The sequence below is a fragment of the Ammodytes marinus genome (genome assembly GCF_949987685.1).
Source record: "Ammodytes marinus genome assembly, chromosome: 5".
NCBI classification, from domain to species: domain Eukaryota; kingdom Metazoa; phylum Chordata; class Actinopteri; order Uranoscopiformes; family Ammodytidae; genus Ammodytes; species Ammodytes marinus.
Genome location: NC_137234.1, coordinates 27,431,177 through 27,454,066, shown reverse-complemented (window position 1 = coordinate 27,454,066; position 22,890 = coordinate 27,431,177). Strand labels below are relative to the sequence as shown.

General features: G+C 39.4%; 2 protein-coding genes across 2 annotated transcripts in view; both read right to left on the bottom strand.

Moving 5' to 3' along the window:
• The window catches only part of LOC307251053 (uncharacterized protein), a gene marked incomplete at its 5' end in the record, with an annotated part of 63,028 nt that extends 55,388 nt beyond the window's left edge, over positions 1-7,640 (bottom strand). The window contains 7 exons of the mRNA XM_080028361.1: positions 1,374-1,443; positions 2,196-2,319; positions 3,368-3,493; positions 4,077-4,263; positions 6,044-6,151; positions 6,624-6,711; positions 7,504-7,640. Of these exons, the coding sequence (XP_079884487.1) occupies positions 1,374-1,443; positions 2,196-2,319; positions 3,368-3,493; positions 4,077-4,263; positions 6,044-6,151; positions 6,624-6,711; positions 7,504-7,640 (840 nt within the window). The remainder of the gene's footprint in view (positions 1-1,373; positions 1,444-2,195; positions 2,320-3,367; positions 3,494-4,076; positions 4,264-6,043; positions 6,152-6,623; positions 6,712-7,503) is intronic.
• A 2,062-nt stretch (positions 7,641-9,702) lies between these two features.
• On the bottom strand, positions 9,703-21,526 carry LOC307250592 (carbohydrate sulfotransferase 15-like; the record flags this gene model as incomplete). The annotated part of the gene is made up of 7 exons (XM_080027708.1): positions 9,703-9,917; positions 10,444-10,591; positions 10,783-10,939; positions 11,673-11,829; positions 16,351-16,494; positions 20,686-21,016; positions 21,314-21,526. The coding sequence occupies 7 exons, from the start codon at positions 21,524-21,526 to the stop codon at positions 9,703-9,705; spliced, it is 1,365 nt and encodes a 454-aa protein (XP_079883834.1).
• Between the last annotated feature and the right edge of the window lie 1,364 nt (positions 21,527-22,890).

Genomic DNA, 22,890 nt, shown 5'->3' with positions numbered 1-22,890 from the left:
GGAAGAAAAAAAAGGGATAGGCCTATGCGACCATGTCTGCACCTCAAAACATCCCGACCAATTAGTTTACTCACTTTAAGTCGAATCATAGTGGTCTATGAACAAGCAGTAAATGAATAAAAAACACAGGAGTTTATAGCTGCTAGACTCCTGCCACCACAACTGTCAACACTGTACAATGCAACTGCCTATCCAGCCAGCTCCTTGAGACATAAATAAAGGATGCCCTCACATTTCTGCTTGCAAAATACGTGCCCTATCAACACCATTAGCAACGGGTTATTTTTATTTTGACATATTGATTTTATTCAATTATTAAAAATATATTTCACTTATTTAGCCTATTTCTAGTGTCCTTGTTTTCAGTTCAATAAGGCCTATGTTTAAAGTCCAAAGTCATGCTGTTTATAGAAACAGCCTTGTTAAAAGTTAAATAAATGCATGATGTTATTAAATCAATGATTAACTGTCTTTAATAATCGTGATTACACAATGTTTATCAAAATAATCATGATTATGATTTTTTCATAATCAAGCAGCCCTACCTTCTTGCAATTTCCATAGATCAATTAGAAACAATTACATTATTAAATAGGTAGTCATTATCAGTATTGTCACTTTGTATCTACAGGTTCTTTATTGGGATTTTATAAGTCAGTAAGCTCCATGGTAACACAGCGATTGACAGGCTAACTGAAATGCTCTTTACTGGACTGAAACTGCCCTCTCCCAACCCTACACCCCTCTTAAAATACACAAACGTTTTGCCTTTACTGTTACACATAGTCGCAACCCCAGAAAAATCGGTCCGCGTACTGACCCCCCAAAGGCCCATTCTGAGCCAGGAAAAACCCTGTAATCGGGTAAATAAACAAATAAGACTTCAACAGGACTTGTAGAATGCATGTAAACACCTTTATCCAATCTAATTCGCACACAAATCTGCACATTAACGGACAAGCAAAGTCGGATAAGAACACCTAGATAACTCGTTCATAGTCTGCATCCTACCTGCATGTGTACAGGGATCGCATCTCATATCAGAGTTGTCATTCTGCGCTTGCTCGAGAATCCATGCCGGGGATTTCACAAGGAAGTGGAAGGAGACGACGTAATAAATAGTAGGTTTGTTGCCGGAAAGGAACCGGACGTGGCTCTATAACCAATTGTTCAAAGGGCTACAGCACCACCTAGGCGCCACCTAGCGTAGCAGAGTCAGCTATGCTCCGGCCATTTATCGAATATTTGAAAGGCCATGTATACTCAGACAAGTGACTCGGTCCTTTCGAGTGGCAAAATCGGTATATGGATTAATCCAATCTAGTAGTCCCATGTACTGACACTGAGGGAGTAAAAAATGAAAAGCCCCTCACCATGTGCTGAAAGAGCTGTGGCTTCCTGTGCTTCAGGAACTGATCAAACATCTTCACCTGATGCTGGATCCTGATTAGAACACATGGATAACACACTTCTTTAGTTTATTGTAGATTGATGAGCCACTGATCAACACATCCAAGAAAACAGCAACCGGATTTGGGATTTACGTAGACATTTTGCTTCAGGTAATTATTTTTACAGCGTCCAATTTTTCCATTTGCAGAAAGTTTGTATTTTGATAATTGTACACACAACATTGTCATAACACCCAATTAACAAATGACACCATGATGGGAGTATTCATGTATCAGTGAAATGGAAAAAAATAAGTGCACTATTGGGATGAACCCCATGCAAGAGCTATAACGCTGTAAACTTGCTGCAGTTTCACTTGATTAATTAGGATGATATATTTCTGCACTTTTTTTGTCGGCTTTGCCCTTTCCAACATGCTCTTCCTGTTTCAAGTAATCAAATTACTGGGAAAAGATTCTGAATCTGCCCTGTCTATGTATAGTATAGTGTCAGTGTATCAATTGTATGATGATGATTTCTTGATTCATGTCATTACAAAGCAAGCACCTTGAAAATGCCCTGTACCGTTGACTGATGTTCCAAAGCAGTGGATTCTTTTGTTAATCTTATTTTATTCAAACGTCCATTCTAACCAGTACCTTGTAGTATGTTTTATAGCTTCTGTACAATCAGCTTAAAGTTATTTTTAGGATATGTTATTATTATTATTATTGTTATTATTAAGTCAGTAAATAGTTAATGTGTGTGTTTTTATTTCTTATATACTTGAAGCCAATTCTTACCTGGTGAGGCTGAGGTCAAACAGTTCAGCTAGATATTTGGGTTTATCCAACAAGGCTGCCAGTGCCCAAAAGGCCTCCTCTTCTCCCAACTGCATCAACAGCACTGCAGCAATGTAGGACATCCCTGAGAAACACACACACGCACACACACACACACACACACACACACACACACACACACACACACACACACACACACACACACACACACACACACACACACACACACACACACACACACACACACACACACACACACACACACACACACACACACACACACACACACACACACACACACACACACACACACACACACACACACACACACACACACACACACACACACACACACAGAGAGATTTTTCCTTAACGAAATACAGAAAGTGCTGGGACAATGACAATGTTTAAGTAGTAGCAGGATGGCAGAGCATTACCTCAATAAGCTTTGTATAGCAAAGCATTCACATCTGCGCTAAAAGTCTTGCATCTTTCCTCCAAAATACAAAATGTTTTTCTATGGAAGCAGCATACAGGGCAGGACAAACTGTAATGCTGTGACTGCAGAATGCACCACTGGGAATGGTAAACTGTAAAACTGAAAACTGTGGAACATTTACATTTGACGACATTAAAAGATAATATTAACATTAATTTGATCATAATTAATAATAACTAAGAGTTTATTTAATCTTGATAGATCATTGAGAGAGCAGGCTCTCATTTACAATTATGTTGAGATCATAAAGTTAACAGTGTAAAATAAATACAAAATCGACAAATAGATCACAATGCATTCATTTAAAATGACATGCATTTAAAAGAAACTGCAGGTTTCAGGCGAGTTGGATAGTATGGATTTTAAATATGTTTGCGTTATTCATAAATATCTTATAATGGTTAACAATGGGAAAACATATGTTTCATTTCAATGAGACTTCCTGAGCAGAGAGGAACACAATGCAGTGAACTAAAAGACTCTTTATATTGAAGGTCCTCTGCTTCCATCAAGTGGTCACATTATGAACTGCAGAAGTCATCCTCAAGTTACTGATAAAGTACGAGGGAACTCAACATTATGCTCAAATGACAATCAATGTCGTCTCTTGCAGGATTTCAAACAGGGCCAACAACCCGATACTAATTTGCCTGGGCATCATTCAGTCCTTTACCTTGGCTGTATCCGACCTGCGGGCTGTATTTGGCGTAGGCGATGAGCACCCTGAAGAGTTTAGCCTGACCCTCGATGGCTTCTGGGCTCTCCCCCTGAAGAGAGCGGTGGCTCGGGAAGGAACGCTCTGTGGAACACTTCAAATGAATATTCTTCGCTCCCTCCTTTAACATTAGAACTGTATTCTGAAAGCATCCAGTGTCCCTTGTATTTAGAAATATTTTTTTGTATCGTTTCCATTTACTTTGTCTTTAGCCGTTCTCTGGTGCTAACACACACACATAGACACACACCACACACACATACACAGAGTAGCTTCAACCCAACACATGTAACACTAAAATTCATCATCGGTGTAAAATTCATCATCGGTGTAACTGCCTTTGCAAAGGAGAGACTGCGCTCTGTGGACGTGATTGACGGTTGACCACAGAAAAGCAGATGATGGGTGAATTTGGAAGTGGGCTGTCTCCGTGCCCACTCAATCAGAAGCTAGGAATGGTCCTGATATAGTAAATACACATATTTTAATTGGCTGAAAAAAATAAAAAATTATTAACTTTTGATTGGGTGGGCAAGACATACCGTGTATGAGGCCGGAGCTAGCCACCCAAATGGTGGCTAGCTCCGGCCTCATACACGGTGTGTGTGTGTGTGTGTGTGTGTGTGTGTGTGTGTGTGTGTGTGTGTGTGTGTGTGTGTGTGCTCACGTAAGTCCAGGGCGATCTGTCTGAAGAGTGTGATGTCCCCTACAGAGGACGTGTGCTCGGGGCAGAGTGGCTGTTGGTTCAGACCCAGGTGGTTCTGGGTTTCACTCAGCGTGGCGATGGCCGACAGGATGCCGTACTCGCTGACTCCCAAGTCCACCAGGGGCCCTCGCACCTCCGACAAGCACTTCTGTTGGAGACACGTTCCATTGATAGAAATACAATCAATAACATTTATGCTAGGAATGACTGAAAGAGGAATGGAAAGGATCATCGCTTTCTACATGTCCACGTTTATGCAGGCTGAACAGGTGTAGTGCTAAAGTGTGTGCTTCTCGCGTTTTAAGGTTTTACTGCACTAACTGTGGTGTGTCTTTGTAGTGCTGATACACACACGCACGCACGCACATGCACAAAAACACACACACACACACACAGTGCAGATTAGCTTTTATCATCTCAACGTCTCAGCTGCTGCTGCTGCTGCTGCTGCTGCTGCGCTGCTTCTAAAAGCCCTGTTTTTCTATAGATAATTTCCATTAATAAAAAGTTGTTCATGTCATTTATGACGCATATGATTCATATTGAGTTTCGACAGTAATCCATGTGCCTTATTGCCTTTTTTTTTTCTTTTTTTTCTATCCACATTTTCACTTATGGAAAGTTTTATTTTGAAAGAAGAAACACACCAGGAAATCATGAAACTACAGTGAATGCTGCTGTTATGACTCAACAGAGTATTACCCTATCAGTTAAAGCCGAGAAACTCGAGAAGGACGGGCGTCTCTCCGAAGAAAATAGGCGAACCTCCTGAGGTGGAGTGCTGCGTAGCTGCAGATGTGCCCCCAACGGGCGTCAGAGGTTGGATGTGCTGCCGCCTGCCGCTGTAGTGTGTTAACACGGTCGCCGAAAATAAAAGGATGCAGACCGGCAGTAGACACAGGATGGTTATTTCAGGCCTCAGGCCGCCTAAAAAAAACACCCTCTAAACCCTGAGCATTGTTTCAAACCACCTCCCAAAACCAGATTTTTTTTTTTTTGGCAGAATGTCAACGTTTACTAAATAATTTATTTTCTCAGCCTCTGTAGCAGATAGAGACATGACATAAAAAAACATTTAAAAGACTAAACCCTTGGTCTTTACTAGTAATCACTATCTTTAAAAAAAAAAGTCAATAAACATCATGAAAAAAATAACAAATATAAAATGTCTTAGCCTCTGTAGCAGACGAAGACATGATTTTTTTTTTTTTTTAAACTTTAACCCTTGGCTTTAACTGTGAATAACTTTTTATAGGGTTTGCCTCGTAGGTTTCATTGGCAATAATGCTGTATTCAGTCTATTTGTCACTCCCCCTGCTATGGTTGTCCCTCAACTTTATTTGCATGTTTGTTTGTTTTTTCCCCAATTCTACACTTGTATTTTAGCGAATCAGGTTGCATTTCTTCGGTCATGTGTCTTAAAACGATGACATCTCATCAGGTCTGAAAGGTAAAAACACTTGAACGTATCATAAGGTCTTAAAAAGGTAGAAATGCACATATGTTGCATCCGGGCTGAATGGGTTAAGTCATTTCTCTCAAACTGTTGTGATCTAATAATCGTTTATACATGCATACCCCTAACGTACCCCTAACAGGTAGTAATGGATCTTTCTGAGCCAAATCGTTTTTGCAATCGAAAGGTAAAATATAGTCAAAGAACGCCCATCACCACAGAAAGCAAAGTGATTATTGAAACAATTACTTCATGATGATCATCCAACCAGACTTTATGGTTGGATGATCAGGTTTTATTTGCTGCAGCAGCATTAAGGGAGAAATATTATTGCTCCAAGTAATAAAACAGAAAAAAAAAATCTCGAAATCTGGTGGCACTGTTCAACTCCCAAACCCCACAGCACAATTTAGTAATATGAACAACACTATATGACATTACTCTTACAGTGGATGTATTATGTGTGTTTTACCTGGTAGTTGAAATCACTGGTTTCTCTCAGACTGTCAATATTGAGAAGACACGTCCACACCCTGCCTCGCAGATTTGGGGGGATGCCCATCCTGATGAACCTCTCAATCTGAAAACACAAAACGCAGAAAAACAAGATGTCACTTACTACTACAATGTAAAAAACAAAATCATGGTGGCGGAAAGGGCTGGGGAATTTATAGAAAATGAATCGAAACAGACATTCAGACCCTGTATCTGCACTGTGTCCTTGCACTACTTTTGTGTTTATTCGTGTCTCAGGTGGCTCTCGCTTCACTTGTGTTTTTTTCTTTCTTTCTGCTTTATATTGCATTGTATTTAATTGCCAATGACTGCCGCTGTATGTCTTGTGCATATATATGACAAATAAACATTGTGAATGTTGTAATCGACAAAAATGTGCACGTGTCGAAAAGAAAATAATCATAAATGAATCGTAATGGAGGTAAAATGTTCAATTGTGTGATATTGATTTGAGGTCAAATCGCCCAGTCCTCGTGGAGAATGATTGACAATACTTTCTTATAATACTTTTTCCTTGTAGTTCGCACAAGACTCACCTGGCTCTTGCATATAAAGCTGGCTCCATTCCAGTAGCTGAGCAGCTCACACAGCTCTTTCACCCGGACTGAGCTCATCTGGGGGTAGCTGACAGAGACATACACCACATAGTGAGGTATGTTAGACTGATTCATCAGCTTTCGGGGAAGATATTGGCATTTTCTTTATTTAATTTTTTAACACTGTCCCCTTTGAATTCATTCTCCTGATTAAAAATATAGGCTATATATATGGGATAAAGGATGATATATATGAAAAATATTCACAAGAAGGATTTAATACATCACATCGGATCACTCACATCATGCCTATAAAAGTGGGGTGCTCCATTGTTTCAGGGTTAACAGTAACTATAGGCTACTACATACAACTCACAGTCACAGTAGGCTAGGCATATATTTTAATTATTGGTCACCACCAAACTTAATGTTGGATATACAACTGGACAAATAAGTGTTGGCAATTACCATAAATTAATCATCCTAAAGCTAACCAGTTGTGTTACAGCAATGTTGGTCAGACGTAGCCTACAGTATAGGCTATATGCTATTGTGTCACATTTGTAGCCTATCTCTTTGTATCATGTTGAGCTCAATCACTTGAGATAGGCCTAGGATCACTTGACATCACTTGGGACACACTCCAAACAGTTATGACTTTCAAGGTTTTGCATAAAAAGAGCCAGCATATAGCCTATCATTAACACTGACGTTTTCTGTTTCAGCTTAATGAAAATAACAGAAATTAAAACACATGGGTGTAACGCAAGCAATCATTAGGCCAATTGAACTGTGCTCAAAAACTTTAAATTCCCTGGGACATGACAAGTCGGCTAACAGCTAGCATAAGTTTAACTAGTTTCCTTGAGCTATCCCGCACCTGTAATCATGACATCGGTGATGAAGTTTTTGGTCCTTTCGTTTGGTTAGAGCAAAGCCGAATTCGTCAAAGCGCAAGCCGCGTCTTCTAGTGGTGGAGCTTCTCCTGCTGCCATTGCTACTGCTTCTCCTCCTCATTGTTAATAGAAGGGACTGGGACAGAAGTGTGATACTTTTGAACACAACGCCGCTCCGTTTCAAACAGCAGTAAACAATGACCGCCCCTGAGTCGCTGGCTGCTGTCAAACTCAACGGTCGCACTCGATCCGCCCCTTTTCCTGACGTCACCGTCAACCGAAAATGGGCAAAAATCAAATGGGCGGGAGGAGTCAGAGACGTTCAAACAAAGGGTTCAACTGTGCTGGCAGGCTAGATTCATTACACATGCAGGGAGATATATTTTATAATTAAATGCGGCGGAGAATCATTGCAACATGGCAACAATTAATTTCCAACGTGGAAATATATCCAAACAAAACATGTTCATCCATACTAACAAATGGAGGAAATCAAAGACACTTGTTTCTCTTTTCAAGAGGGACCATGTTGTTATCACCTTGCTGCTAGGGAAGGTGTGGTAGGACCCCTAGCAGAATGGAGATAGCCAGGGCCAATTAAATATAATTTTATTCTCTCTTTATTTCTTAAAGTTGACAATTGTAACATATTAGGCTATCGTATACAAGTTATCCAGTTGTTCAATGTGCTCTGTATGTAAATTGAGAGGTGTTATTTTCATGTTTTCTATACCAACAATATTTTAAATTAATACATTTTAAATGGGCAAAACAAATAAATGAAGAGTGTAACACACTTAATTACCTGCATTCTGGTGAATTTTGATGCTACAATTTGTGCCTTTTATGCAGCAATTTATGGTGTAGGCTAAATGTCTTTATTTCTGTAAAGTAAAATACAACTTTCAGGTTCCCGGTGACACAAATATAGGCCTAGTTGAATCTATCTTTTTGAATTGTTCAAAACGTTCTGCACATTCAAAACACATACAAAAAGATAACACATAGGCTACTCTCAGGTCACATATAAGACACTTGACACAAACTCAGAAACCTGAAGGTAAGGAAGTGCAGGCTATTGGGCTAAATATTTTGACTAGGTTAAGATGGTACAGTCCACTTAAGGGTGTCTGAAATTGAAATTGTTGGGAAATATGTAGTTACTGGTAAGAAGAATAGGGCCTACATGTTTGACCCCCTGAACAGTTATTTTTACCTGATTTTGGGGGGAAGAGGGGTGTCATATATTTGTTTTCAACAGCAATTTCAAACAGATACATACATTCCATTTGTTAACATATTTATTTTAACAATTATTCTAAATCCAGCTATCTTTTCCTCCAGTCCATCTCCTCACATTGATTTGCTTGTTACCAACGACATTAGCCTACAAACACAAAACCAACATCTTACTTATCTTATACATAATCGTTACACAACCGCAGCCTTTTGCCCTCCATCATCCCATATGTGTGAGACAGCACCAGAATGTTTCCATGTTGGTGCTGATTACTAGATGTAGCTTATGTATTTTTTAAACAGAAACACAAGCAACTGTAGAAACAAACAGGCAAACAAACATAAAAACAACACACACCAAAAGTTGCAATATACAAGGAGTATCATCGACAACAACAGCCACAGTCAACCCGAATCACGTAGGCCTACAGATACAAAGAACAAGACATAGCAATGAGATGCAAAAAAAATAGCCCAGAGTTCCTTACCCCGTGCCCAAGAATAAAGACCCAAGGTGACCATCGGTTCACAAATAAATTATGCATTTAGGTATCTCATCGTGAAAGTTATTTTTCCAATTGTATAAATTCCCCTGACCACTGATCACCAGGTTTCATGGGTGGAGTTTCTTTTTCAAGCCAGCTCAAAGGCTACTGCAACAAGTATATGCAGCAAATATTTGCTTTTTCTGCTCTCCAATTCTACTGGAACACTCCAAGGATGACTAGCAGTGGGTCCCTGGGCAGGTGTAGGCCAACTTTCGTATCAAGCAAGTCGAAAATCCTATAACCTCTAAATATATTGAGGGATCCCCCCCCCCCCCCCCCCCCCCCCCCCACACACACACACACTAATTGCCGCTTGCAATATTTTCTTATTATTTTGTATCCCCCTTTTAGCTTCTTGCTCTGGTTGTTGAGTAACCTCCTCCAATTACATTTTCTTCATGCCTCTGCCCCTTGTGGTTGTGGGACTGTACTCCAGCGGAAGGCTTTGTTGTCCAACACACTGGCCAGTTTATTGTTGAAAGGCTGGTAAAAGTCTGTGAGAAGGTCTCTGGTTGATGGGAGCATATGACCCAGGGGCCTGTCTTTTCCCAGCCGGATGTTGGATCTGGGCTGTTTGATCAGTGCTGCCTCTACCTTCTCCGGCAGAGGACCTGCAGGGAGGAGGTGATGTCATATTGAAAACGGTTTAAGGTCAGACACTGCAGGTGCATACGGTTACATTTTTAACTTATAGAATTCATCATGAAACTTTGCCAATTGATAACTTACATTACATTTTGTGTTAGATTTTCTTTCTGAAATATTTGAATAAATATGCAACTCTGGCCTTATCCAAATACGTATGTGTGAATAAAAATTAAAAAAAATGTTGGATGAAGCCAGTTAAAATCTGTGTTTAATTTTCACATTATGTTTGTGTCTAAAATTTGTACAGAACATATTTCGGGTAAAGCTTTTTTATTCTGCATGTTTTGAAGATGAAAACGTATCATAAATCAGACCAGGTTTCATCTTAATGTACATTAGTCCTTTTATTTGTACTGGTATGAGGATTTTAAGGAAGCAAAATAGACAGAAATCTCAAAAATTTACCTGTGCTTGAAAAAACCATCTTCTCGCCATAATATACAAAGTCATTCTGACAGATGCTACTACTGTAACCTATCGAATACGTACCAACACTCAGAAAATCTAAAATCTTTTTCATTGTCACTGTAAGGTTGGCTGAGTAGTCCTCTAGTCGAATAACTAGAATCTGCTCCCTTTGGAAAACTGTCAGCCAGTCCAGTAAAAAGACGAAGTACATTCCAAGAGTAAGCCTTAGCTGTGGGGCAGGAATCAGAATTAGTCAACATCATAATGTCCCTTGTGGTGAGATTGTTTTGTCAACTATAGTTTCTGATAGTTAACTGTAATTAAACATGAACACATTGACATTAAGGCTTAATTAACAACCACGTGGAGGACAGGTAATCCTTATACAAACTGATAGGTGAGAACATAATGTCAGCTAACCGGCATGCTTTTGAGGAGGCTGGGTTTATAGACGCAGGAACGAAGTGTCTGCGCAGACAGGCAGGACTGAAACAGCTGTACAGACTCTACAGCCTTCTGATGGAAGTCCTCTGTTGAACTTTTGGCCTTGTTAAAGAACAGGTAGTCCGAATAGAGCCTGGCAACAGAGAGAAAGAAGAGTCGTAAGCCAGTTGGAACTACGATAGGACATTTTGTTGGATGGAGTTATGATTTAATTTAAAAAAATGTGTTCTGTACCGAAAACCTAAACGGACATGGTATCATACATGTTATGTCCTAGGTTTTTCTGTGAGTTAATTTTGTTGTTATCTTGGGATGAAGAAATAATCACCCCATCACAAAAAAAGTCTATTTCATCTTATATGTTCATTATTTTGTGATCTCGAGGAAAAAGCAGCCTAATCTTTTAAGTAATGAATGGAAACAAGCTTTGTTATTTCATGATAACAATTGTGCAGGTCCTTTTAACCAGCTCTACATTAGGCTTGTGTGTTCAGTACAGAGCAAACAAATATCACTGACTTGCCTCGCTGACATGGCACAAAACTGTTTGCTTTTCCAATTATAGGTGATTACCTCCTGTATATGCTTTCCCCTGAGCCAATGCTCCACCCAGTGGTCAAACACAAAACTGCATGTCACCAAATAAATCAAAAACAAAACAATAGCATAATGGCTTCAACAAATTAAATTAGTAATTATCACCGGATAAACAAGGAAATACATTGATTCCATTTCCATTTAGGGCTTCCTTAGTCTTCGATGATGACAAATGAAAGGAAAACCCATTCAAAAGCAACCCGAGCGCAGTCACAACATAAAGTCTGCACTTATGCAGGCAGATGTGGGGATGGATGTCTCTACTGTACCTGTCTACTGGATCTCTAAGTGTGACGAGGATTTTGGCATCGGGCTGGACTGTGTGGATGAAGTCCTGGTTCAGGAAGCGGGGCTCTGTGTCCGCCCTGTCTGTGTCAACATAGCTCCAGACTGAGTTGTCCCACATAGTGGATGCACTGGCATCACCTGTCAAGTGATTGACATGTCTTAGGGTGTATTCACACATGGAAAGTCTGCTAGTTCACTTGCTTTGGTCCAGACCAAATAGAATTTAGATTTTTTTGTTGTTGGTATGGTCCACTTTCACATTGCCCCTTTTGCAAGTGAACCAGCATTACGAAGCAAAACCACACGTGATCTGAGGTCATTCATTCATTAGACAGACATTCTGGGGTGGAGAGAAGCATGAAGAACGAAGTAAAAACTGCAAAATATATAATTGCTATAATATGGGGTTAAAAATAATAAAAAGGCCTACATCTAGTCTATAAATGAAGAAGAAAAACATCAAATTATTGTTGTTTCATATGGTTATAATATGTAGCCCTATGTCAATGCCACGTTATGTGGCTTGTAGCCTACGACGTGAAACATAATTTGTACTGTGTTTTTGCTCGCAAGAAGAATAGGCTCAAGCTGAAACACAGCTGATTTAGCTGTGTATCAGCTGGGTGTCAGTTCGGTGCAGCTCAGCTCCAAACTCTCACGGGGATAGTATTGACGGTCCCGTTGGGAAGAAAAATAAAAACACACACTTCATGCAAAGCGCAGCGTGAACCTGTTGGCACTGTACGGTAGACCTCCATCTGATCGCTGAACATATCGGCATGTGTACGCGTCTCTATCAAATATAATATTTTCACTCGGGGCTCCCGGTCAAACCACAACTAATCTTCCTAACAATGGCGACAACAACACTTTCCCATAATGTGAAGCTGACAGCGATTTATTAAAAAAGAAAAGAAAGAAAAGTCGCAGTGCTTGCTGCAATTGGGTCGGATCGAGTCCGGACAAATTCACACCACAAACGAACTGCAGCAGAGTGCGTTTGGAAGCGCATCGAGACCACCTCTTCAGCTGGGTCTCGGAGCACTTGTTTGGTCCACCCCCGAGTGCGATTGCTGTATTCACGCCTGCCTGAATGATGTGCACCGAAGGCGGAAGTGCACCTGAGTTCGTTTCAACCGAACTAAACACGGCTCACATTTGGCAACAACAAGTTCATTTAACATTGCAGTGTGCAGTGCAGACACACTAAGGCACAATGAAACAATTTTGAGCAGGATTTTAAGCAAAAGCTACGGAGGAGTAATAGGGCCATGGGACAGAAAGAATTAGACAAGGAATTGTAAGTATGAAGACAGAAGTAACGAAACAAAACAATGCAACCTGGAAATACAATTGGGTGAATAAAGACAAAATTCAATGGCCCTCATTTATTAACAGTGCATACACACAGTTTTGTGCTTAAATTTGTGCGTATGAACGATTCACGCACACATCTGTGATTTATCAATATTTTCGTACCTGAATTTCTTCGTATTCTGAGAACAAATTTAAACTTCCTCTGACCAGGCGTATGCACAAATTATACATGTTTGACTTTGTTTGAAAATGTAAATACACACTTTTTAACTAAATGCATAGAATATTAAAACCACATTAATTTAAAAAAGGCTTGTAGAATATGTCTCTAACTGTTCATTTAGTAATGCACTGGCCATATGTATTGAATAACCAGGAAATTGATGCAATTTCATCTTCATAAATGATTGTATTACTTTTTGACAGTTAACATATAACAGTTAAGTTTAGTTTTTTTATTGTTTGAATTGCTATTTTCTTTCAAATAAAATGCAAGTGTACTGATTTCATTATGGTTTTTCATTATATAAAAAAAGCGATTGATAAATACAATTTTAGGGTAAGAATTTACAATAAGGTACTAACAACATAGATACATTACCTACTACATAGTTTTTTTAAATATATTTTTTAACTATATAGTAGTTACTATCTAAATCAGGGGTGTCAAACTCATTTTCACAAAGGGCCGAATTACGACATGATAATCACACGAAGGGCCAGACATACGAGGCATAGGCTAGATTTTGTTTACATATTTTGGGGGACAAATTATATGTGGGGGGTATGGGGGTGCTCCCCCAGAAATTTTTGTGCGTCAAACACTTAATTTCCTGTATTCTGGTGGATTTTTCTGTGTTGGTTTTCTGTGCCTTTTCTGCGTCAATTTATTGTGGAAATGTCTTTATTTTTGTAAAGGAAAAGACAACATTCAGGTTCCTGGTGAAACAATTATAAAGGACTATAATGCAGTAAGGCTCTCAGGCATTCTGGATTGAGCCACAATATGTTTTCTCTTGGATTTTTCAAAACTTTCTGCACATTCAAAACATATCACGCTTTTAAATTTTATTTTTGTATAGGAATCATGACCCAGCACCAGTGTTAACTATTTATGACACTTTACATTGGTAATGAAATGCAAAGCCACCATTGGAAACAAAAGGGGTGGGCTATCAGCGGGTATCTAACGTTAGTTAGTGAGCTATATTGTAACTTCAGGCAAAAGTTAGAAACCAGATAATGTTAGCATTCATCCTTAGACAGTTGACACAATTAATCATCATATTAGCATGCTATTTAGCCACATAGATTGGCCTATGTACAGCCATTAGAAAACTGACATATTTTCTTCAATGCAAATTCATCAATTCATGGCTTAAAATCCTGAGCAGTGGAACTTTCAGCAGACATTCCTAGTGGTAAGCTATGCGAGTGTCCTAACGGTTGGGAGCGTGTGCGACGTGCCAATATGGCACAGGCTCCACATGAGAGAAGGAAAAAAAAAAAAAAAAAAAAAAAATCACGATATATTTTTTTTTTTTTTTTTTTTTTGCGGGCCAAATTGAATGGAATTGCCGAATTGGTTCGCGGGCCAGATTAAATATTGAAACGGGCCAGATTTGGCCCGCGGGCCAGAGTTTGACACCCCTGATCTAAATAGTTGTGCATTACCCATATAGGTTTTTTTGTTTTCTTTAGTAGGCTAACTACCTCACAGTTTTTTTACGTTTAGTTTTTTAGTAACAATAACTATTTTTTTTATTTTTTTAGCAACTACTACATAGTTATGCATTACTCACTACATAGGTTTTTTAATTTTATTTAGTTACTACTACATATTTATGCAATACCTACTACAAATGTTTTTTTCCTTCTAATATCTACCATTACCAAATATTTAATTTAAACAGTCATTCCCTGTCTGTTTATCAACTAATCAATAGTGACTGAATCCCAGTCAAATAACTTTTCAATAACTTGGTAGTAGTTACTGAACAACTTTATAGTAGTTACTATCTTGGTTTAGTTACTGAATAACTATGTAGTAGGTAATGCATACTATATATTTGCAACTTGGCGACCAAGTTATTTTGATACACCTGAGCTCCTTCAACAAAAGTTTGAAGAAAAAAACTGGATCTGGCTGCCTATACCAAACATTACATTTTTTTCTTTGTCTGAATGTACTAACAAAAAAGCTGTGAACGTATAACTTTAGTAAGCTTTACAAGATATTCATATGAATCCTTTCTGCTTTTGATTTATTTATTGATATTTTTTATTACATCGCTTGACCCCTCTGGCGTGTTTGATATTGTAGACTCAGGAAATGTACAGAAGAGATTGTTCTCTTACTGTAGGTCTGTATGATAATAACTCAGTGAATAAAATAAACATACATGAAGTCATGAAACAAATATCATTGGAACGGTTACTGTGGACAAAAAGCCAGTAAATAAAATGGTAAATGGACTCCACTTATATAGCGCTTTTCCCTGGTTTTTCACAGACTCAAAGCGCTTTACATTGTTTTGTACACATTCACCCAATCACACACACATTCATACACCGATAGCAGCAGCTACCACGCAGGGTGCAAGCTAACTATCGGGAGCAATTCGGGGTTCAATGTCTTGCCCAAGGACACTTCGACATGTGGCAGGTAGGCGGGGGATCAAACCTCCGACAATAAAATAAACCTCCAGTAATAAAAATATCAAAACACAACAAATTTTCATTGGAATTCATACAAAATAAAGCTTTGATAATTTCCCTTAAAAAATGCAATAGCTACTACCCAATCAAAATTTAAGATTTTTTTTTTTGTAAGTCCAGACCCACCATCGGACGGAAATGTTTGTTCGCTTCGCTGTCTAAGAAAATGTCAATTAAAATTCAGCCAATTAATGAATACTATATCATCACCATGCATTGCTTAATTGGGTGGGCAGGACAGCCTGCCTCCACCCACCCGCTTATGGTGGTCACTAGTCAGTAGTCAGCGTTGCCAGGTCCGCTTTTTATAAGCGACTTTGGGCTTGTTTCTCAAGAGCAGTCACTGACATGGGGCTTTAAACAGCAACGTTTAAGGGAAGGCTCCGGTGTCGGGGAAATATTCCAATGGCTTCCAATCTCACCTTGCAACTCAGTGGCTACTGCTGCAGGTGTAGGCTACTCACAATCTCATCTGGAGGTGTTTGAGTTTTGTGGCCTAACTTAAAAAATAGAAACAGAGACAAGAGAGAGCTGCAGATTTAAATAGAAAGGCAACATTCATTCTCCCTCTGATGCATAATGTGTGCCATACCCACAAACACAAACACTTTCACATGAGTTCACCTGTTATGAACTGGAGTGCACGGTGGTCTCCAGATGAATTTCTACTGATTTCCTTTTGGATGTTTTGGGCTGCCAAGTCGAACAGATCCAGGTAATCTTCTACAGGATACTTTACATGGAAGGTACTACTGAAATAATCATAACCTGTAACAGACAAAACATTACACCCATAATGTACTCTTTTATACACTTCAATGTATTAATTAAGGTGAGTGAACAAGCTTTGAATCAGGGTAAACAAATAAAAATAGATAATAGAAAAACACTTTAACTGTTTTATATACATACCCATCAGCCCTAGCAGTATATTTCTCAGTATGGCAGCGTTAACAAACTGGTGTCGCCCCCTGATACTGGCGCCAGAGCTCAGAAAATTGCCAAGAAGCGGGGACAACATAAGTTACACATTGAAGCTTTAAATATTGGAAGATAATAGAGTTTTGATAGAATAGAAATATGAATTGATTATTGAAACTTTGATAGCAGATTCACTTTCCTTTGTTCGTCTTCTCACCTATGAGACATCACTCTGAACAAACATTATAATCTCTCCACTTAGTAGTAGGGGAGCCGATGTATTTCCATAGTTTTGAAATGTAAATTTTTTGAGAATGTTTAGAATGTCTTTTTGGGTGATTAAATGATGATAAAAATTATGTATCCGTTTTTTCTGACTACGTTTACATTCAGTACCTAATTTGCACCTTGAAATGTGGTTGCAAAGCCAGGATCACTTTTTTTTTTTAAATTAAGTACCCAGAGTTTCCTCTTGTTTATTAGTTTTTTACTGATCGCTAAGTAGTACCTTTTTTTCCTCTTACACACTGCTGAAAATGGACCTTAATAGGTAACAAAATAACAACATTTCAAGTCTTGGCTGTGAATGGCAGAAAGTCACTGGTCAATGTGAAGAAGGATGGTTGGGAGGTAAACTTGTGCTGGCCGTTTGCTTCTTTAAGTTTGCCCTCTGGCCGTGATCGAGCTCATTCAGCATACCAGCAAACAGAGACCTGTCATCCCTCAATTCCACCACGCAGTCTGCCAGCTTGTGCTTTAAAATGTTTCTTAAATTCTTTCACACCATCAGTTGAACGTTATTCATTCTATACAGTGGCTCCCCTACTATGGGGAGTATAGGTCTATAGGACTACTATACAGATGCCTGAACCCAGGGCTGCTTTTACCTGCCACTAGGCCCTGGGGCTGAGAGGTTTTGTAGGCCCCCCCCGGGCGGCGGTCTTACAATACAGATGCGTTAAAGCCATGTTAGTCTACACCACAATATCTCTATTGATGAAATACAAAATCACTTAAGGTAACATGTACTTAAACCCCCTCCTGGTCTAGTGACTTTTAATAACCAAACACACATGGTTGGTTACTGTGTTTTTCCAAGTTATTGAAGAGACAGCGGTGGGGACCCAGGACCTTCTAGGGGGGTCCGGGGGCATGCCCCCCCGGAAGAAAAATTTGAACCTTTTAAAGTAAAATGCATCAATCTGGTGCACTTTGAGAAGAAAACTAAGGCTAAATCAACTGTGTCCTATGTGAGCTATTTTCTGAAATCATTTGGAGACACAGAAATACCAAAAAGCAGAAACAAAAATATACAGGTTTAAAAAATCCAGTCAGTCAGCATTCCAATTTTTTTTTTATAATCCCTTATCCCAAAGCTACTTCTCTCTTTGAATTCTTCGTTTTTTTTTAATGGCTCATCTCAATATAGGCCCTTGATCTGCGTTGCCCCGAACAATGTTATTTAAACAAAAATAACAAAAATGTACTGGTGAATGATAGGCCCCTTGATCTTCGTAGGCCAAAAATAATGTGATTTTTTTTCCTTTTTCTTTACTGGTTCATGATGGGCCCCTGATCTCTCTACGCCCCCCTAAGATCAGGGGCCTATCATGAGCCAGTCAATAATTTATTTAAATGACAATGTGCGGGGCCTTCTTAGATCAGGGGCCTATATTGAGACAGTTTTTTTTTAGAGGCCCCTGATCCTTGTAGGCCCTGGGGCTTCAGCCCAGGTAAGCCCGTGCATTAAGGCGGCCCTGCCTGAACCACCTCAGCTGGCTCCTTTCGAGGCAAAAAAAGAGCAGCTTGCCACAGAAAAAAGGACCAGCTCTTTGCTCTCGCAAGGCTCCTGAAGGGGGTCTGGGAGTATGCCTATCCGGTCTGCATGTGTTTGTGCAGGACCATTGGCATAGGAATACATGGCCGAACTCGATTGAAAACAAAAGTGCAAAAATAAAAAGCTATCTGGCGGCTAAAGCAGTGGAATAAAATCATACATTTAGAGAATAATTGAACTGATATTAATTTTTTAGGTAAGCATTTTTAGATGTGTGTTTTTCTTCTGGCCCCCTCTTGACATCTGCTACTGTGACGTCTACCCTAAATTCCTTATTAGTAACTGTGCTGATTTCCATCTCAATAAGGTAACAGAAACCTATGCACAAGCACCTTTTACAACCCCACTTCAATCATACTGAGCTATCCCTTCAAGTACATTTTTTTAATGTGTTTGTCTATCTGTGAAACTGAATATGATGTTAATACAGATATTAACAAAGTACTTGCCCAACAATTTAGTATTAATATGGAAAGAAAATACCCGATTCAATGAATGGTAGAGTGGTTCATTGCAACATTTAACATGATTCTCATGTATGACTGCCTGAGATATCATTCATGGTACTGCCTGCTGACAGGGTTTAAAAGCTAATGCTCTCCAATAATTGCTCTTAGATCAGGGAAATCTAAGGTTTTTTTGGGGGGTGCTAGTCTCTGAATCTCCAAAAGCAGTTCCAATTATTGTAAAAGCGTATGTAGGACCATGTTGATGAGCTCAAGTTGGATTCTACTCAACAACACAAGGTTGTCTATAAGTATACGTAAGTAATTTATTTTGGAAGCAAAGCAGAAAAATAGAACATTGGCCGAAACATTTGCTCTAACCATAGCCTATAGGACAGTATTCGTATGGGGTTTAAATCAGTTAAATGCTAAAGTCAAGTTAAACTTTTGATTGTGTTACAATTCACATTAGGCACGGAGAACAAGTTGTAAAATACATGTATTCTGACGTCCTTCCACTGTCTCTTATTTGCAGCAACAGTTTTGCTTTCACTTTTTATTTCTCTGGTCTGTGATGCTTCAGAGCTGACCATATTTCATAACCAAGTTAGTAAGATGCCTCCCCAATGCTGCTACCTTAGATGACAAGTAAGATGACACCTGTGATGTTATTTTAAGCTTCCTGTTAATTCGTTTATATTTATCGCTAACCTGTTAATCTCGCTTTGTCGTACATCCCTCAGGTGACGCACACCTGTTGACAATTAATTGTATCGTATTGTATTTTAAAAACAACCTGTTTGCCAGGATGTGCTGTGTGACACCCAGTGGCAACCAACACATCCTAACTCCCAACACGTCAATGTATTGACATATAGTCAGGGTCCTTTAGCGTCACTATATTGACTGAAGAGTACCCCTTTTCGTTACTTTAATAACAAGAAGGGTATTTCAATAGATGAGACAAGGCAGCTCTTCCAGGCTTAACGGCCTCCACGATGGCTTTTTTAGAGAGAAGTTATGAATTATGAGCTAGTAATGGCATGACATGTTTTTGATAACATTTCTAGCGAGACATATTATTACAATATTCAGTCATTGGAAGTGATCTCTATGTTGTTAGTTATTGTGATGATTTGCCGACGTGTTTACCCCCTCTGCTATGTGTTGCCATAATTGGCATTTAAAAAATTAATTTCGTAGTCCTCAAAAACAGAATCAAGAATATATATATATCTTTGATAAATGAACAAAGCAAGAATTATTCTGCCCATCCATTGTATTTAGATTATGAGGAATAAATCTATTGTTTTTGTCAGACTGGCAAAGTGCATTATGGGTGTTCCACACGACATTTATGGTTAATACATAGCATCACATCAAAGCGTGAAGTGAACACGTGTGTCCACTTGCAAAAGCTTTTCACAGTTTTAACCAGCTCCAGAGTCAGCCTGTGCTGCCTGGGATTGGTCTGTCTGGGCCTCTGACCTGCACTGCCACCTGTGTGGCAGCTCACTGGACCTCAGCGGTCCGTTGCTGTGGTGAGCCCACAGGATGGATAGGGAAGGGTTAGGGATGCCACGTTACTTGTTTGGGCTGTGTGCAGCTGTGTTCCATGGCAAACACGCTCTATTCTAAACATTTTCTGACTTTTTTTTCTTCAGGATAAATTGAACTCTCAGCAATAATCCACCAATTGGCTTTCATTAAATCTGCCAAACATTTCTAAATGCGATCCATCCCCAGTTGACTTACCAAAGCGTTTCCTGTTCCACCAGTGTGGCTCCTTCAACTTGATCTTGATCTCTGGATGCATCACTAGCCTGTCATAGATGTCAGTTGTGCCGCACTTCGGTTGTCCGATGATGTAGAAGAATGGCAAGCAGCGCAGGCGAAACAGTTTGCCATTTCTGCGTTGTAAGTGCTGTTGGAAGTTGGACCTCAGCTCGTCAATCTTTAACTCTTTGAGGTGAAGAGTGAAGAGGTTCTTGCTGTACGGATTAGCGCTGAGTTGACTGGAGATCTCCTCATACCAGCAAGGGTTCTTGATGCCGGGCAGGAACGAGCGTGGAATTACAGAGAATATCTGCAGAGAGGAACAAAACAACATGAGGAAAATACTGAAGGTAGGCAAAATAACAGAAACACTGTGTTATACAGTGGAGTCTTTTGAATGTGTGTGCACCCTCAATGGCAGTGGCATTGTGTTTTTGGGTTGTCTGTACATCTGTCCAGGCAATTTATGTGAACACAAACAAAACAACGTATATTTTTCATTGTTTGATGAAAACATTGCATAATTGCAGCCTTGAATGATGAGAAAAAAACGTCTTTAATTTTACTAATAACGAAAATGAGTCTGAATGTTTTTCCACAGACTTACATGGGGGCTTGTTTCCATTACTTCCTTTTCAGTAGGCACCTCCCTGGGTTCGTATTCCAGTTTGGAGCCAATGATTTTCTGCAACAGTTTACTGTCTGAAGGGGAAACTTCAGCAGCTGCTGCACTGGTCGAGACAACCGTGGGTCTGAGCAGATAGGGTGAGGGGGTAAACAAAGGACTCTTGTTGTACCACAGCAGGTTGTAGGAAGCCATGATCAAGAATGTCAGTGTCAGGACCACCAGGAAGCAAACTACTTTGATTTTTGTTATGCTCTTTTGGTAATTCACTGACAACAGGGAAACCCACTTAACATTGGGCAAGCTGTGGTCTGTTTGGTTGTTGCTCCCACCTTTGCGGTTCGATAGTGCCATACTAACACAGAAGCAGAGAGGGCATGTAGAAAAAAGGAACCTGGATATCACACTCTCAAAGCTTCACCTACAGGTTAGTGTTTCCTGATGTGTCCATTGATCATAGATTTTAATCAACGGGTCATCATTTGTCATCAGCAGGGCCTCCTGTGAATCAGAAACAGTTACAACACGACAAGTTACATTTTCTTAGTTAAAACAACATTATCTAAAATGTGTTAATAAATAACAAATACAATAAAAATAAATTATAGAATATTTTCAGAGGTGAGCTGACAATCCAGCTTGCTGAAAGATACAAGCCCTGAACCCTGTGCATGTTTTCTTTGCTACTAGTTTCCAGTGTGTGCATCACTGCATCACTTATAGCAGTGGTTCTCAATTATTTTCTGTCATGCCCCCCCTAGGGGACAGATTTTTTTTCGCGCCCCCCCTAAATTGAAATACTATTGAGAACCTGCTAATATTTATTTATTTATCTGTACAAAACCACTGTATGAGTTTCTGGCACGAGCATTCTGCATACAATCACCTTATTATCAAATTAGATAACAAAAATTAGCTGAGATAACTTCTGCAGCAAAAAAATTAAAAGTTCAGTTTATTAGCTCAATTTGTAACATTTAAACAAGACTACTCAGTCTGTGTGAATCTCAGGACAGAGAAACAAGAGCAAATGATTCACTGAGGTTTGCATTTCATTCAAAACATTTTTAAACTGTAAACATAGTTAAGGTGGTGTTTTTTTATTATTATAGGCCAATAGGCCTTCTGTGATGCGATAACCAATAATTCATTAATGTCATTGTTAGTCTACTTGCTTGATTTCTTTTTAAATAGCCTACAGAGACACTTGGAGACACATGTGGACATTTATTTACTGCAAATCGCGGCCTTTCGCACGGATATGACCAAACAAGCACACATCGAGCTTGCTAGCACTAAAAAAATATATATATTTTTTTTGTCATTTGGAAATCAAGGCAGCCCGCGCCCCCCCCCCCCCCCCCCCTGACAACTCACGGCGCCCCCCTAGGGGGGCGCGCCCCACCATTTGAGAAGCACTGACTTATAGGGACATCGTTTTGATTGAAATAGCAGTATGTCAAGTGTAGATGACTTGATTTTGAGTTGATTACTAAATACAAGACACAATGTTCACAAGATTAAAATATATTTAGTAACCGATGGGCCAATCATAGTAA